The sequence below is a fragment of the Leptodactylus fuscus genome, chromosome 5 (genome assembly GCF_031893055.1).
Source record: "Leptodactylus fuscus isolate aLepFus1 chromosome 5, aLepFus1.hap2, whole genome shotgun sequence".
NCBI classification, from domain to species: domain Eukaryota; kingdom Metazoa; phylum Chordata; class Amphibia; order Anura; family Leptodactylidae; genus Leptodactylus; species Leptodactylus fuscus.
Window position 1 is genome coordinate 214,998,554 of NC_134269.1, and position 16,181 is coordinate 215,014,734.

General features: G+C 39.9%; 4 protein-coding genes across 12 annotated transcripts in view; all 4 read right to left on the bottom strand.

The window, feature by feature from the left end:
* Window positions 1-16,181, bottom strand: part of LOC142204081 (protocadherin gamma-C5-like) — a 290,042-nt gene that overhangs the window by 144,188 nt on the left and 129,673 nt on the right. The gene's annotated exons all lie outside the window — the stretch shown is intronic.
* LOC142203139 (protocadherin gamma-C5-like) lies at window positions 1,763-4,277 on the bottom strand. The gene has a single exon (XM_075273637.1). The coding sequence runs from the start codon at window positions 4,244-4,246 to the stop codon at window positions 1,763-1,765; it is 2,484 nt and encodes an 827-aa protein (XP_075129738.1). The 5' UTR covers window positions 4,247-4,277.
* Window positions 6,919-9,433, bottom strand: LOC142203140 (protocadherin gamma-C5-like). The gene has a single exon (XM_075273638.1). The coding sequence runs from the start codon at window positions 9,400-9,402 to the stop codon at window positions 6,919-6,921; it is 2,484 nt and encodes an 827-aa protein (XP_075129739.1). The 5' UTR covers window positions 9,403-9,433.
* LOC142203141 (protocadherin gamma-C5-like) lies at window positions 12,075-14,589 on the bottom strand. Its single transcript, XM_075273639.1, has one exon. It carries the CDS (start codon window positions 14,556-14,558, stop codon window positions 12,075-12,077), a length of 2,484 nt encoding a protein of 827 aa, XP_075129740.1. The 5' UTR covers window positions 14,559-14,589.

Sequence of the window (16,181 nt, forward strand, 5' to 3'; positions counted from 1 at the left end):
TAATCACAATAGAAGTCCTGTTCTATATTACAGAAAAGTATTACAATAGATGCTAAGATGTCTTAAAAACTTTAAGTTAATGGATGTTATCCTAGAGACTGGGAATGGATACTACACAAAGACATAGATCAGACGCGTACGTTTTCTCTCTGCATTTTTCTAGTGGAATAGTGGACAAAAACCTCCAACGGAGATCGAGCGTAGAGGTGGGAGTTCTTCTTTACTGATTAGCCAGGCTCCTGTGATAGAAGTATATAGAAGAAGCTGACTATTCGGCATCCCTGACTATAAAACAATGTTGTTGTTTTTTTAACTTATTTTGGAGATTATAGAAAAGATAGTACCTGCACTGTCCTTTCAGCATGAAGAGATGGTACTTGCTCTAGCTGTGCTGACTGGATTGATAACAAATCAAATATCAAGATGAACATTTAGAAGAGAATCAGATAAGAATCGATAATTATTCAGGGAAATGAGTATAAGATTAAAGTATATAGTAGAAATGTTACTGGGAGTGCAAAAATGGAATGTTGTGTTATTGCTGAAGGAATTTTAAACATAACATATTCAAAAGCAATCCAAAATTGTACATCACGTGATCAGCCTTCCACATGTCTATGCCCAGAGTTCTGAGAGCTGTCTACACTACAACATCAGAAATATATCGGAAATATTTTTATCATACAAAAATATTCACAGTAATTATTGTCTCAACAAACTAAGATTATTATGTTATAACTAGCTCATGTTACTGTATGAGAAGACACCGACCCTGCCAATAATACCGCTATAAAATCAGAAAGGAGGAACAGCACATACATAATGTCAAGCCGTAGGTTAGAATTGATCATCCTTGTAGAGCACAGAACAGATCAAACCTTCAATATAATGGTAAATTTCTCCAATGTAGACACCATCAATTATAAATTAGAAGAACTTTGAGTTCTTGAACATCTAATTTTCATTTTTAATCCTATGTTGCATAAGTTCTAACTGGGACCAAATTTACAAAACATATAACAGTGTCCAATATCAGTCAAGCACCATGTTAGTACTGTTTTTACCATATGTGTTAGTCAGACTACTGAGAACCATCACATGACATATCACCTACAAACTCCATCAATTACCAGTCAGAGGTTCATCATTCTATAGAGACCCCTTAAGGGATCCTATCATACAACCCTTTTTTTTCTGACTAACACATCGGAATAGCCTTAAGAAAGGCTATTCTTCTCCTACCTTTCGTTGTCTTCTCCGCGCCGCCGTTCTGTAGGAATCTGGGTTCTTCTCGGTATGCAAATGAGTTCTCTCGCAGCACTGTGCCAGCAACCATTTTCTTGTGGCCTGTGGGCATGCGCGGTCTGCTCTGCCTGAGGTCTGAGGCCTAGAAGTTACAAGTTACCACCGGAAGATGAGGATGAAGAGGACGCTGCTGACGAAGATGGAGGCGGTGCTGGAGAGAGTTCTCTCGCAGCATTGGGGACACCCCCACTGCTGTTTGAGCGCTGGGGCCTTCCCCCACTGCTGCGAGAGAACTCATTTGCATACCAACATGAGATGGGATGCCTACGGAACGGTGGCATGGAGAAGACAACAAAATGTAGGAGAAGAATAGCCTTTGTTAAGGCTATTTTGAAGTGTTACTCAGAAAAAAAAGGGTTTGTATGATAGGATCCCTTTAATAAAACAATATTTCAACATTCTAATAAGAGCCGTTTATATCAATATATTATAGATTTTCATGTTTTCAGATTAGGCATCAAAATTTGACAGTGTATGATTTTATAGTACCATGACTTACATTATTTGGATCATTCAGTGAATCCCCCTCAGTTGAGACTTCTTGATAAACATCCTTTAGCTGAGGGTACTGTAATGGCTGCACAATACTGAAATCTTGTAGTTCTGGGGCTGGGGGTAAATTAGTTTGGTAACTCTGCCCCTGGGATCCTGGAGGAACCATCCTGACCTCCATGTATTTTAGGGTCCCGTCTGTGTTGAGGTACAGAGCCGGCTGATACTGATCTGTGTACGCTTTGGATTGGGATCCACCAAGAAAACAACAACTACTGCTGTAGTCATAAGTGTCCTTCCTCAGACATCTCACCAATAATATTATGAAGGTGACAAGTGACACTAAGCTGATGGCCACCAGGGAAATGATCAAATACAGAGTCATATCTGATGGGGGTTTGGAGTTGGTCAGGAAGTCACCAGATTTGGGCCTTTCCACTATAACCTCATCTGCTATACTGACAAGTACAGTCACTGTGGTGGATAATGGAGGATTCCCCTGATCACTGATAGAAATGACAAGTTGTTGCCCCATGTTCTCGCTCTCCTGTAATCCTCTTACAGTTCTGACCTCTCCTGTGTGTTTGGACACTTGGAATGATGAATAACTGATGGGGTCAATGAGAGTAAAGACCAACCAGGCATTGTGACCAGAGTCCAGATCCACTGCCGACAGTTTTGTCACCAGATATCCGGCACTTGTAGACTTTGGGATCCTCTCTTGGACAATGAGGTCCTCAGAGTGTTCTGGATACAGCAGAGAGGGGGGATTGTCATTTGTATCCAGAATGAAGATAAAGACGGGAACAGTAGAAGATAAGTGCGGAGATCCTGAGTCTTCTACCTTTATGGTGATGTGTAAAACCTGGATCTGCTCATAGTCAAAGGAGCGCTGAGCATATATATTCCCATCACTAGAACGGATGTAAACATAGGAGGAGACAGAGGAGCCGTCAATCTGACTCTCCACTATGGAGTAAACCAGATCAGAATTAACCCCTTCATCTAGGTCAGTAGCAGATACTGTACATAGAAGAGTCCCGGGGTCGGTGTTCTCCTTAATGAAAGCATTATAAGTAGACTGTGTGAAGAGCGGAGCATTATCATTAATATCTGACACACTGAGGGTGACGCTTGTTTTACTGTATAGAGGGGGAGACCCTAAATCACCGGCTGTCAGCTCTATAGTGTATTGGGGGGTTTCTTCTCTATCCAGATTCCCATCTGTCACCAATGCATAACGGTTCTGATGGGATCTTATTCTAAAAGGCACATTTGGTGATAAGTCCAGTCTTATTTCTCCATTCTTTCCAGAATCCTCATCTTTTACATTAATAAATCCAACAACAGCTCCAGATGGGGCATTTTCTGGAATATTATTAGATACTGATGTAAATGTGATTTCTGGAGGATTATCATTAACATCTTCTACTTCTACCTGAACTATGCATTTTCCCTGTAATTTTGGAAATCCTTTGTCTTCTGCCTTAATAGATAATTCATAGAAGCTCTGCTCTTCATAATCCACCAGTCCATCCATATAAATTTCCCCAGTATTTTCATTCAAAGCAAACAACTGTCTAGCAGACTTAGATGTGTGGCCATCATAGGAATACTGAATCTCCCCATTTGCTCCGTCATCCTGATCCGTTGCGTTCAGTGTTAATATGACAGTTCTCAATGGCAGATTCTCCCTAATACTGATCTTATATACTGACTGATTGAAGACTGGAGGATTATCATTAATATCTAATACAACTATTGTTATTCTGCAGGTCCCTGATCTGGCCGGTTCTCCTCCATCTATAGCTGTGAGAATCAGGTTATGTTCTTGCTTTTCTTCTCTATCTAAAACCTTTTCTAGTATCAGCTGAGGGATGAGCGTTCCATCCTTACGACTCTTCACAGACAATGAGAAATAAGGATTTGTATTCAGTGTATACTGACTGACACCATTCACACCAATATCTAAATCCTCTGCAATCTCCAAAGCAAACCAAGCCCCAGGACTTGTTAATAATTCTGTTATTTCGATAATATGATCATTTGATGAGAATGTGGGAGAATTATCATTAATATCCAGAATCTCTATTTCTAGACTATAAAGCTCCACAGGATTCTCAGCCACAACCTCTATCTGCAGTAAACAGCTGGGACTAGATCCACACAGGCTCTCCCTATCAATCCTGTCCTTCACAACCAAGCCTCCATTTGCCGGATTTACACTGAAATATTTCTGGTATTTTTCCGATCTCAGATGTATCCTGCGCTGAGAGATCTCTGCACGTCTGATCCCCAGATCCTGAGCTACATTTCCTACCAATGTCCCCGGCTCAGACTCCTCAACAATAGAATAACGCAGCTGCCCCGAGACCCAGCCCCAGCTACAAAGGAGAAAGGAGCAGACTACTTGCCATTTCCAGCACTGACAAAAGCCTCTGATGTCCATATCTTAAATGATTGTCTTGATATTTGATGTCATGTAGTTCCTGTGTAATCCAAGATGCATGAGGGTTATGATGTTATCTGTCTGAATCCCCAAAAATGTAATCCATGCAAAGAGAAGAATCATCCGCAGGGCTCTCATCGGAGCAGCAGCTCTTCTTTGTGTGCGAGAGGCGATGGGAGGGTGAATCACTGAGCCAGGGGGAGGAGAGCGCAGAGCTGACATGTACACATTCTCTAGTATTACTGACATACAGGACTATAGGACAAGTCTACCCTCTACTGGCCAATAGTGAGAATACAGCAAGTAAGGAGAACAATAATATAGGTAGAATGTTCTCCTGCCATGAGCATGTTGTGTATACCCCCAGTACAAAACACCTTGCACTACAAGATTACATTTTAGATAATAATGAAATAGAAATGGAAACCGTCATCACACAAATACAGGTTCAGTTCTCATAGGAATATGTAGAACATACGTACATGTGCAATAACAGGTTTCCATATTTTCAATGTAGTATTATACAATTATTTATATTTCTATTTTATAATACGTTAAAACCTGAACACTGTAAATTATCAATATATAGACTAACTATTGTGTAATATTATATCAAAGATCATAAGTCAAGAGAAATGTCTTCATATATGATATAAGTAAGGAGCGTATACTGTTTATGATAATAGTATATAGTGATTGAGCAGGAGACTCTTGCACATTCTTGATATACCAATGAATGGAGGGAAAATATTCAGTACATGGCAGAGAAAACACCAAATAATAAGAGATCAGGTCTTGATTTGTGGAGACATATTCCAGGTCAGTCCATGGATACCTCTTACACTCCTGTGCTTTTTACAATTGTTTGTACTTTATATCTATGAATACCAATACGTTGGACTATTCCTACTAATCACAATAGAAGTCCTGTTCTATATTACAGAAAAGTATTACAATAGATGCTAAGATGTCTTAAGAACTTTAAGTTAATGGATGTTATCCTAGAGACTGGGAATGGATACTACACAAAGACATAGATCAGACGCGTACGTTTTCTCTCTGCATTTTTCTAGTGGAATAGTGGACAAAAACCTCCAACGGAGATCGAGCGTAGAGGTGGGAGTTCTTCTTTACTGATTAGCCAGGCTCCTGTGATAGAAGTATATAGAAGAAGCTGACTATTCGGCATCCCTGACTATAAAACAATGTTGTTGTTTTTTTAACTTATTTTGGAGATTATAGAAAAGATAGTACCTGCACTGTCCTTTCAGCATGAAGAGATGGTACTTGCTCTAGCTGTGCTGACTGGATTGATAACAAATCAAATATCAAGATGAACATTTAGAAGAGAATCAGATAAGAATCGATAATTATTCAGGGAAATGAGTATAAGATTAAAGTATATAGTAGAAATGTTACTGGGAGTGCAAAAATGGAATGTTGTGTTATTGCTGAAGGAATTTTAAACATAACATATTCAAAAGCAATCCAAAATTGTACATCACGTGATCAGCCTTCCACATGTCTATGCCCAGAGTTCTGAGAGCTGTCTACACTACAACATCAGAAATATATCGGAAATATTTTTATCATACAAAAATATTCACAGTAATTATTGTCTCAACAAACTAAGATTATTATGTTATAACTAGCTCATGTTACTGTATGAGAAGACACCGACCCTGCCAATAATACCGCTATAAAATCAGAAAGGAGGAACAGCACATACATAATGTCAAGCCGTAGGTTAGAATTGATCATCCTTGTAGAGCACAGAACAGATCAAACCTTCAATATAATGGTAAATTTCTCCAATGTAGACACCATCAATTATAAATTAGAAGAACTTTGAGTTCTTGAACATCTAATTTTCATTTTTAATCCTATGTTGCATAAGTTCTAACTGGGACCAAATTTACAAAACATATAACAGTGTCCAATATCAGTCAAGCACCATGTTAGTACTGTTTTTACCATATGTGTTAGTCAGACTACTGAGAACCATCACATGACATATCACCTACAAACTCCATCAATTACCAGTCAGAGGTTCATCATTCTATAGAGACCCCTTAAGGGATCCTATCATACAACCCTTTTTTTTCTGACTAACACATCGGAATAGCCTTAAGAAAGGCTATTCTTCTCCTACCTTTCGTTGTCTTCTCCGCGCCGCCGTTCTGTAGGAATCTGGGTTCTTCTCGGTATGCAAATGAGTTCTCTCGCAGCACTGTGCCAGCAACCATTTTCTTGTGGCCTGTGGGCATGCGCAGTCTGCTCTGCCTGAGGTCTGAGGCCTAGAAGTTACAAGTTACCACCGGAAGATGAGGATGAAGAGGACGCTGCTGACGAAGATGGAGGCGGTGCTGGAGAGAGTTCTCTCGCAGCATTGGGGACACCCCCACTGCTGTTTGAGCGCTGGGGCCTTCCCCCACTGCTGCGAGAGAACTCATTTGCATACCAACATGAGATGGGATGCCTACGGAACGGTGGCATGGAGAAGACAACAAAATGTAGGAGAAGAATAGCCTTTGTTAAGGCTATTTTGAAGTGTTACTCAGAAAAAAAAGGGTTTGTATGATAGGATCCCTTTAATAAAACAATATTTCAACATTCTAATAAGAGCCGTTTATATCAATATATTATAGATTTTCATGTTTTCAGATTAGGCATCAAAATTTGACAGTGTATGATTTTATAGTACCATGACTTACATTATTTGGATCATTCAGTGAATCCCCCTCAGTTGAGACTTCTTGATAAACATCCTTTAGCTGAGGGTACTGTAATGGCTGCACAATACTGAAATCTTGTAGTTCTGGGGCTGGGGGTAAATTAGTTTGGTAACTCTGCCCCTGGGATCCTGGAGGAACCATCCTGACCTCCATGTATTTTAGGGTCCCGTCTGTGTTCAGGTACAGAGCCGGCTGATACTGATCTGTGTACGCTTTGGATTGGGATCCACCAAGAAAACAACAACTACTGCTGTAGTCATAAGTGTCCTTCCTCAGACATCTCACCAATAATATTATGAAGGTGACAAGTGACACTAAGCTGATGGCCACCAGGGAAATGATCAAATACAGAGTCATATCTGATGGGGGTTTGGAGTTGGTCAGGAAGTCACCAGATTTGGGCCTTTCCACTATAACCTCATCTGCTATACTGACAAGTACAGTCACTGTGGTGGATAATGGAGGATTCCCCTGATCACTGATAGAAATGACAAGTTGTTGCCCCATGTTCTCGCTCTCCTGTAATCCTCTTACAGTTCTGACCTCTCCTGTGTGTTTGGACACTTGGAATGATGAATAACTGATGGGGTCAATGAGAGTAAAGACCAACCAGGCATTGTGACCAGAGTCCAGATCCACTGCCGACAGTTTTGTCACCAGATATCCGGCACTTGTAGACTTTGGGATCCTCTCTTGGACAATGAGGTCCTCAGAGTGTTCTGGATACAGCAGAGAGGGGGGATTGTCATTTGTATCCAGAATGAAGATAAAGACGGGAACAGTAGAAGATAAGTGCGGAGATCCTGAGTCTTCTACCTTTATGGTGATGTGTAAAACCTGGATCTGCTCATAGTCAAAGGAGCGCTGAGCATATATATTCCCATCACTAGAACGGATGTAAACATAGGAGGAGACAGAGGAGCCGTCAATCTGACTCTCCACTATGGAGTAAACCAGATCAGAATTAACCCCTTCATCTAGGTCAGTAGCAGATACTGTACATAGAAGAGTCCCGGGGTCGGTGTTCTCCTTAATGAAAGCATTATAAGTAGACTGTGTGAAGAGCGGAGCATTATCATTAATATCTGACACACTGAGGGTGACGCTTGTTTTACTGTATAGAGGGGGAGACCCTAAATCACCGGCTGTCAGCTCTATAGTGTATTGGGGGGTTTCTTCTCTATCCAGATTCCCATCTGTCACCAATGCATAACGGTTCTGATGGGATCTTATTCTAAAAGGCACATTTGGTGATAAGTCCAGTCTTATTTCTCCATTCTTTCCAGAATCCTCATCTTTTACATTAATAAATCCAACAACAGCTCCAGATGGGGCATTTTCTGGAATATTATTAGATACTGATGTAAATGTGATTTCTGGAGGATTATCATTAACATCTTCTACTTCTACCTGAACTATGCATTTTCCCTGTAATTTTGGAAATCCTTTGTCTTCTGCCTTAATAGATAATTCATAGAAGCTCTGCTCTTCATAATCCACCAGTCCATCCATATAAATTTCCCCAGTATTTTCATTCAAAGCAAACAACTGTCTAGCAGACTTAGATGTGTGGCCATCATAGGAATACTGAATCTCCCCATTTGCTCCGTCATCCTGATCCGTTGCGTTCAGTGTTAATATGACAGTTCTCAATGGCAGATTCTCCCTAATACTGATCTTATATACTGACTGATTGAAGACTGGAGGATTATCATTAATATCTAATACAACTATTGTTATTCTGCAGGTCCCTGATCTGGCCGGTTCTCCTCCATCTATAGCTGTGAGAATCAGGTTATGTTCTTGCTTTTCTTCTCTATCTAAAACCTTTTCTAGTATCAGCTGAGGGATGAGCGTTCCATCCTTACGACTCTTCACAGACAATGAGAAATAAGGATTTGTATTCAGTGTATACTGACTGACACCATTCACACCAATATCTAAATCCTCTGCAATCTCCAAAGCAAACCAAGCCCCAGGACTTGTTAATAATTCTGTTATTTCGATAATATGATCATTTGATGAGAATGTGGGAGAATTATCATTAATATCCAGAATCTCTATTTCTAGACTATAAAGCTCCACAGGATTCTCAGCCACAACCTCTATCTGCAGTAAACAGCTGGGACTAGATCCACACAGGCTCTCCCTATCAATCCTGTCCTTCACAACCAAGCCTCCATTTGCCGGATTTACACTGAAATATTTCTGGTATTTTTCCGATCTCAGATGTATCCTGCGCTGAGAGATCTCTGCACGTCTGATCCCCAGATCCTGAGCTACATTTCCTACCAATGTCCCCGGCTCAGACTCCTCAACAATAGAATAACGCAGCTGCCCCGAGACCCAGCCCCAGCTACAAAGGAGAAAGGAGCAGACTACTTGCCATTTCCAGCACTGACAAAAGCCTCTGATGTCCATATCTTAAATGATTGTCTTGATATTTGATGTCATGTAGTTCCTGTGTAATCCAAGATGCATGAGGGTTATGATGTTATCTGTCTGAATCCCCAAAAATGTAATCCATGCAAAGAGAAGAATCATCCGCAGGGCTCTCATCGGAGCAGCAGCTCTTCTTTGTGTGCGAGAGGCGATGGGAGGGTGAATCACTGAGCCAGGGGGAGGAGAGCGCAGAGCTGACATGTACACATTCTCCAGTATTACTGACACACAGGACTATAGGACAAGTCTACCCTCTACTGGCCAATAGTGAGAATACAGCAAGTAAGGAGAACAATAATATAGGTAGAATGTTCTCCTGCCATGAGCATGTTGTGTATACCCCCAGTACAAAACACCTTGCACTACAAGATTACATTTTAGATAATAATGAAATAGAAATGGAAACCGTCATCACACAAATACAGGTTCAGTTCTCATAGGAATATGTAGAACATACGTACATGTGCAATAACAGGTTTCCATATTTTCAATGTAGTATTATACAATTATTTATATTTCTATTTTATAATACGTTAAAACCTGAACACTGTAAATTATCAATATATAGACTAACTATTGTGTAATATTATATCAAAGATCATAAGTCAAGAGAAATGTCTTCATATATGATATAAGTAAGGAGCGTATACTGTTTATGATAATAGTATATAGTGATTGAGCAGGAGACTCTTGCACATTCTTGATATACCAATGAATGGAGGGAAAATATTCAGTACATGGCAGAGAAAACACCAAATAATAAGAGATCAGGTCTTGATTTGTGGAGACATATTCCAGGTCAGTCCATGGATACCTCTTACACTCCTGTGCTTTTTACAATTGTTTGTACTTTATATCTATGAATACCAATACGTTGGACTATTCCTACTAATCACAATAGAAGTCCTGTTCTATATTACAGAAAAGTATTACAATAGATGCTAAGATGTCTTAAAAACTTTAAGTTAATGGATGTTATCCTAGAGACTGGGAATGGATACTACACAAAGACATAGATCAGACGCGTACGTTTTCTCTCTGCATTTTTCTAGTGGAATAGTGGACAAAAACCTCCAACGGAGATCGAGCGTAGAGGTGGGAGTTCTTCTTTACTGATTAGCCAGGCTCCTGTGATAGAAGTATATAGAAGAAGCTGACTATTCGGCATCCCTGACTATAAAACAATGTTGTTGTTTTTTTAACTTATTTTGGAGATTATAGAAAAGATAGTACCTGCACTGTCCTTTCAGCATGAAGAGATGGTACTTGCTCTAGCTGTGCTGACTGGATTGATAACAAATCAAATATCAAGATGAACATTTAGAAGAGAATCAGATAAGAATCGATAATTATTCAGGGAAATGAGTATAAGATTAAAGTATATAGTAGAAATGTTACTGGGAGTGCAAAAATGGAATGTTGTGTTATTGCTGAAGGAATTTTAAACATAACATATTCAAAAGCAATCCAAAATTGTACATCACGTGATCAGCCTTCCACATGTCTATGCCCAGAGTTCTGAGAGCTGTCTACACTACAACATCAGAAATATATCGGAAATATTTTTATCATACAAAAATATTCACAGTAATTATTGTCTCAACAAACTAAGATTATTATGTTATAACTAGCTCATGTTACTGTATGAGAAGACACCGACCCTGCCAATAATACCGCTATAAAATCAGAAAGGAGGAACAGCACATACATAATGTCAAGCCGTAGGTTAGAATTGATCATCCTTGTAGAGCACAGAACAGATCAAACCTTCAATATAATGGTAAATTTCTCCAATGTAGACACCATCAATTATAAATTAGAAGAACTTTGAGTTCTTGAACATCTAATTTTCATTTTTAATCCTATGTTGCATAAGTTCTAACTGGGACCAAATTTACAAAACATATAACAGTGTCCAATATCAGTCAAGCACCATGTTAGTACTGTTTTTACCATATGTGTTAGTCAGACTACTGAGAACCATCACATGACATATCACCTACAAACTCCATCAATTACCAGTCAGAGGTTCATCATTCTATAGAGACCCCTTAAGGGATCCTATCATACAACCCTTTTTTTTCTGACTAACACATCGGAATAGCCTTAAGAAAGGCTATTCTTCTCCTACCTTTCGTTGTCTTCTCCGCGCCGCCGTTCTGTAGGAATCTGGGTTCTTCTCGGTATGCAAATGAGTTCTCTCGCAGCACTGTGCCAGCAACCATTTTCTTGTGGCCTGTGGGCATGCGCAGTCTGCTCTGCCTGAGGTCTGAGGCCTAGAAGTTACAAGTTACCACCGGAAGATGAGGATGAAGAGGACGCTGCTGACGAAGATGGAGGCGGTGCTGGAGAGAGTTCTCTCGCAGCATTGGGGACACCCCCACTGCTGTTTGAGCGCTGGGGCCTTCCCCCACTGCTGCGAGAGAACTCATTTGCATACCAACATGAGATGGGATGCCTACGGAACGGTGGCATGGAGAAGACAACAAAATGTAGGAGAAGAATAGCCTTTGTTAAGGCTATTTTGAAGTGTTACTCAGAAAAAAAAGGGTTTGTATGATAGGATCCCTTTAATAAAACAATATTTCAACATTCTAATAAGAGCCGTTTATATCAATATATTATAGATTTTCATGTTTTCAGATTAGGCATCAAAATTTGACAGTGTATGATTTTATAGTACCATGACTTACATTATTTGGATCATTCAGTGAATCCCCCTCAGTTGAGACTTCTTGATAAACATCCTTTAGCTGAGGGTACTGTAATGGCTGCACAATACTGAAATCTTGTAGTTCTGGGGCTGGGGGTAAATTAGTTTGGTAACTCTGCCCCTGGGATCCTGGAGGAACCATCCTGACCTCCATGTATTTTAGGGTCCCGTCTGTGTTGAGGTACAGAGCCGGCTGATACTGATCTGTGTACGCTTTGGATTGGGATCCACCAAGAAAACAACAACTACTGCTGTAGTCATAAGTGTCCTTCCTCAGACATCTCACCAATAATATTATGAAGGTGACAAGTGACACTAAGCTGATGGCCACCAGGGAAATGATCAAATACAGAGTCATATCTGATGGGGGTTTGGAGTTGGTCAGGAAGTCACCAGATTTGGGCCTTTCCACTATAACCTCATCTGCTATACTGACAAGTACAGTCACTGTGGTGGATAATGGAGGATTCCCCTGATCACTGATAGAAATGACAAGTTGTTGCCCCATGTTCTCGCTCTCCTGTAATCCTCTTACAGTTCTGACCTCTCCTGTGTGTTTGGACACTTGGAATGATGAATAACTGATGGGGTCAATGAGAGTAAAGACCAACCAGGCATTGTGACCAGAGTCCAGATCCACTGCCGACAGTTTTGTCACCAGATATCCGGCACTTGTAGACTTTGGGATCCTCTCTTGGACAATGAGGTCCTCAGAGTGTTCTGGATACAGCAGAGAGGGGGGATTGTCATTTGTATCCAGAATGAAGATAAAGACGGGAACAGTAGAAGATAAGTGCGGAGATCCTGAGTCTTCTACCTTTATGGTGATGTGTAAAACCTGGATCTGCTCATAGTCAAAGGAGCGCTGAGCATATATATTCCCATCACTAGAACGGATGTAAACATAGGAGGAGACAGAGGAGCCGTCAATCTGACTCTCCACTATGGAGTAAACCAGATCAGAATTAACCCCTTCATCTAGGTCAGTAGCAGATACTGTACATAGAAGAGTCCCGGGGTCGGTGTTCTCCTTAATGAAAGCATTATAAGTAGACTGTGTGAAGAGCGGAGCATTATCATTAATATCTGACACACTGAGGGTGACGCTTGTTTTACTGTATAGAGGGGGAGACCCTAAATCACCGGCTGTCAGCTCTATAGTGTATTGGGGGGTTTCTTCTCTATCCAGATTCCCATCTGTCACCAATGCATAACGGTTCTGATGGGATCTTATTCTAAAAGGCACATTTGGTGATAAGTCCAGTCTTATTTCTCCATTCTTTCCAGAATCCTCATCTTTTACATTAATAAATCCAACAACAGCTCCAGATGGGGCATTTTCTGGAATATTATTAGATACTGATGTAAATGTGATTTCTGGAGGATTATCATTAACATCTTCTACTTCTACCTGAACTATGCATTTTCCCTGTAATTTTGGAAATCCTTTGTCTTCTGCCTTAATAGATAATTCATAGAAGCTCTGCTCTTCATAATCCACCAGTCCATCCATATAAATTTCCCCAGTATTTTCATTCAAAGCAAACAACTGTCTAGCAGACTTAGATGTGTGGCCATCATAGGAATACTGAATCTCCCCATTTGCTCCGTCATCCTGATCCGTTGCGTTCAGTGTTAATATGACAGTTCTCAATGGCAGATTCTCCCTAATACTGATCTTATATACTGACTGATTGAAGACTGGAGGATTATCATTAATATCTAATACAACTATTGTTATTCTGCAGGTCCCTGATCTGGCCGGTTCTCCTCCATCTATAGCTGTGAGAATCAGGTTATGTTCTTGCTTTTCTTCTCTATCTAAAACCTTTTCTAGTATCAGCTGAGGGATGAGCGTTCCATCCTTACGACTCTTCACAGACAATGAGAAATAAGGATTTGTATTCAGTGTATACTGACTGACACCATTCACACCAATATCTAAATCCTCTGCAATCTCCAAAGCAAACCAAGCCCCAGGACTTGTTAATAATTCTGTTATTTCGATAATATGATCATTTGATGAGAATGTGGGAGAATTATCATTAATATCCAGAATCTCTATTTCTAGACTATAAAGCTCCACAGGATTCTCAGCCACAACCTCTATCTGCAGTAAACAGCTGGGACTAGATCCACACAGGCTCTCCCTATCAATCCTGTCCTTCACAACCAAGCCTCCATTTGCCGGATTTACACTGAAATATTTCTGGTATTTTTCCGATCTCAGATGTATCCTGCGCTGAGAGATCTCTGCACGTCTGATCCCCAGATCCTGAGCTACATTTCCTACCAATGTCCCCGGCTCAGACTCCTCAACAATAGAATAACGCAGCTGCCCCGAGACCCAGCCCCAGCTACAAAGGAGAAAGGAGCAGACTACTTGCCATTTCCAGCACTGACAAAAGCCTCTGATGTCCATATCTTAAATGATTGTCTTGATATTTGATGTCATGTAGTTCCTGTGTAATCCAAGATGCATGAGGGTTATGATGTTATCTGTCTGAATCCCCAAAAATGTAATCCATGCAAAGAGAAGAATCATCCGCAGGGCTCTCATCGGAGCAGCAGCTCTTCTTTGTGTGCGAGAGGCGATGGGAGGGTGAATCACTGAGCCAGGGGGAGGAGAGCGCAGAGCTGACATGTACACATTCTCTAGTATTACTGACATACAGGACTATAGGACAAGTCTACCCTCTACTGGCCAATAGTGAGAATACAGCAAGTAAGGAGAACAATAATATAGGTAGAATGTTCTCCTGCCATGAGCATGTTGTGTATACCCCCAGTACAAAACACCTTGCACTACAAGATTACATTTTAGATAATAATGAAATAGAAATGGAAACCGTCATCACACAAATACAGGTTCAGTTCTCATAGGAATATGTAGAACATACGTACATGTGCAATAACAGGTTTCCATATTTTCAATGTAGTATTATACAATTATTTATATTTCTATTTTATAATACGTTAAAACCTGAACACTGTAAATTATCAATATATAGACTAACTATTGTGTAATATTATATCAAAGATCATAAGTCAAGAGAAATGTCTTCATATATGATATAAGTAAGGAGCGTATACTGTTTATGATAATAGTATATAGTGATTGAGCAGGAGACTCTTGCACATTCTTGATATACCAATGAATGGAGGGAAAATATTCAGTACATGGCAGAGAAAACACCAAATAATAAGAGATCAGGTCTTGATTTGTGGAGACATATTCCAGGTCAGTCCATGGATACCTCTTACACTCCTGTGCTTTTTACAATTGTTTGTACTTTATATCTATGAATACCAATACGTTGGACTATTCCTACTAATCACAATAGAAGTCCTGTTCTATATTACAGAAAAGTATTACAATAGATGCTAAGATGTCTTAAGAACTTTAAGTTAATGGATGTTATCCTAGAGACTGGGAATGGATACTACACAAAGACATAGATCAGACGCGTACGTTTTCTCTCTGCATTTTTCTAGTGGAATAGTGGACAAAAACCTCCAACGGAGATCGAGCGTAGAGGTGGGAGTTCTTCTTTACTGATTAGCCAGGCTCCTGTGATAGAAGTATATAGAAGAAGCTGACTATTCGGCATCCCTGACTATAAAACAATGTTGTTGTTTTTTTAACTTATTTTGGAGATTATAGAAAAGATAGTACCTGCACTGTCCTTTCAGCATGAAGAGATGGTACTTGCTCTAGCTGTGCTGACTGGATTGATAACAAATCAAATATCAAGATGAACATTTAGAAGAGAATCAGATAAGAATCGATAATTATTCAGGGAAATGAGTATAAGATTAAAGTATATAGTAGAAATGTTACTGGGAGTGCAAAAATGGAATGTTGTGTTATTGCTGAAGGAATTTTAAACATAACATATTCAAAAGCAATCCAAAATTGTACATCACGTGATCAGCCTTCCACATGTCTATGCCCAGAGTTCTGAGAGCTGTCTACACTACAACATCAGAAATATATCGGAAATATTTTTATCATACAAAAATATTCACAGTAATTATTGTCTCA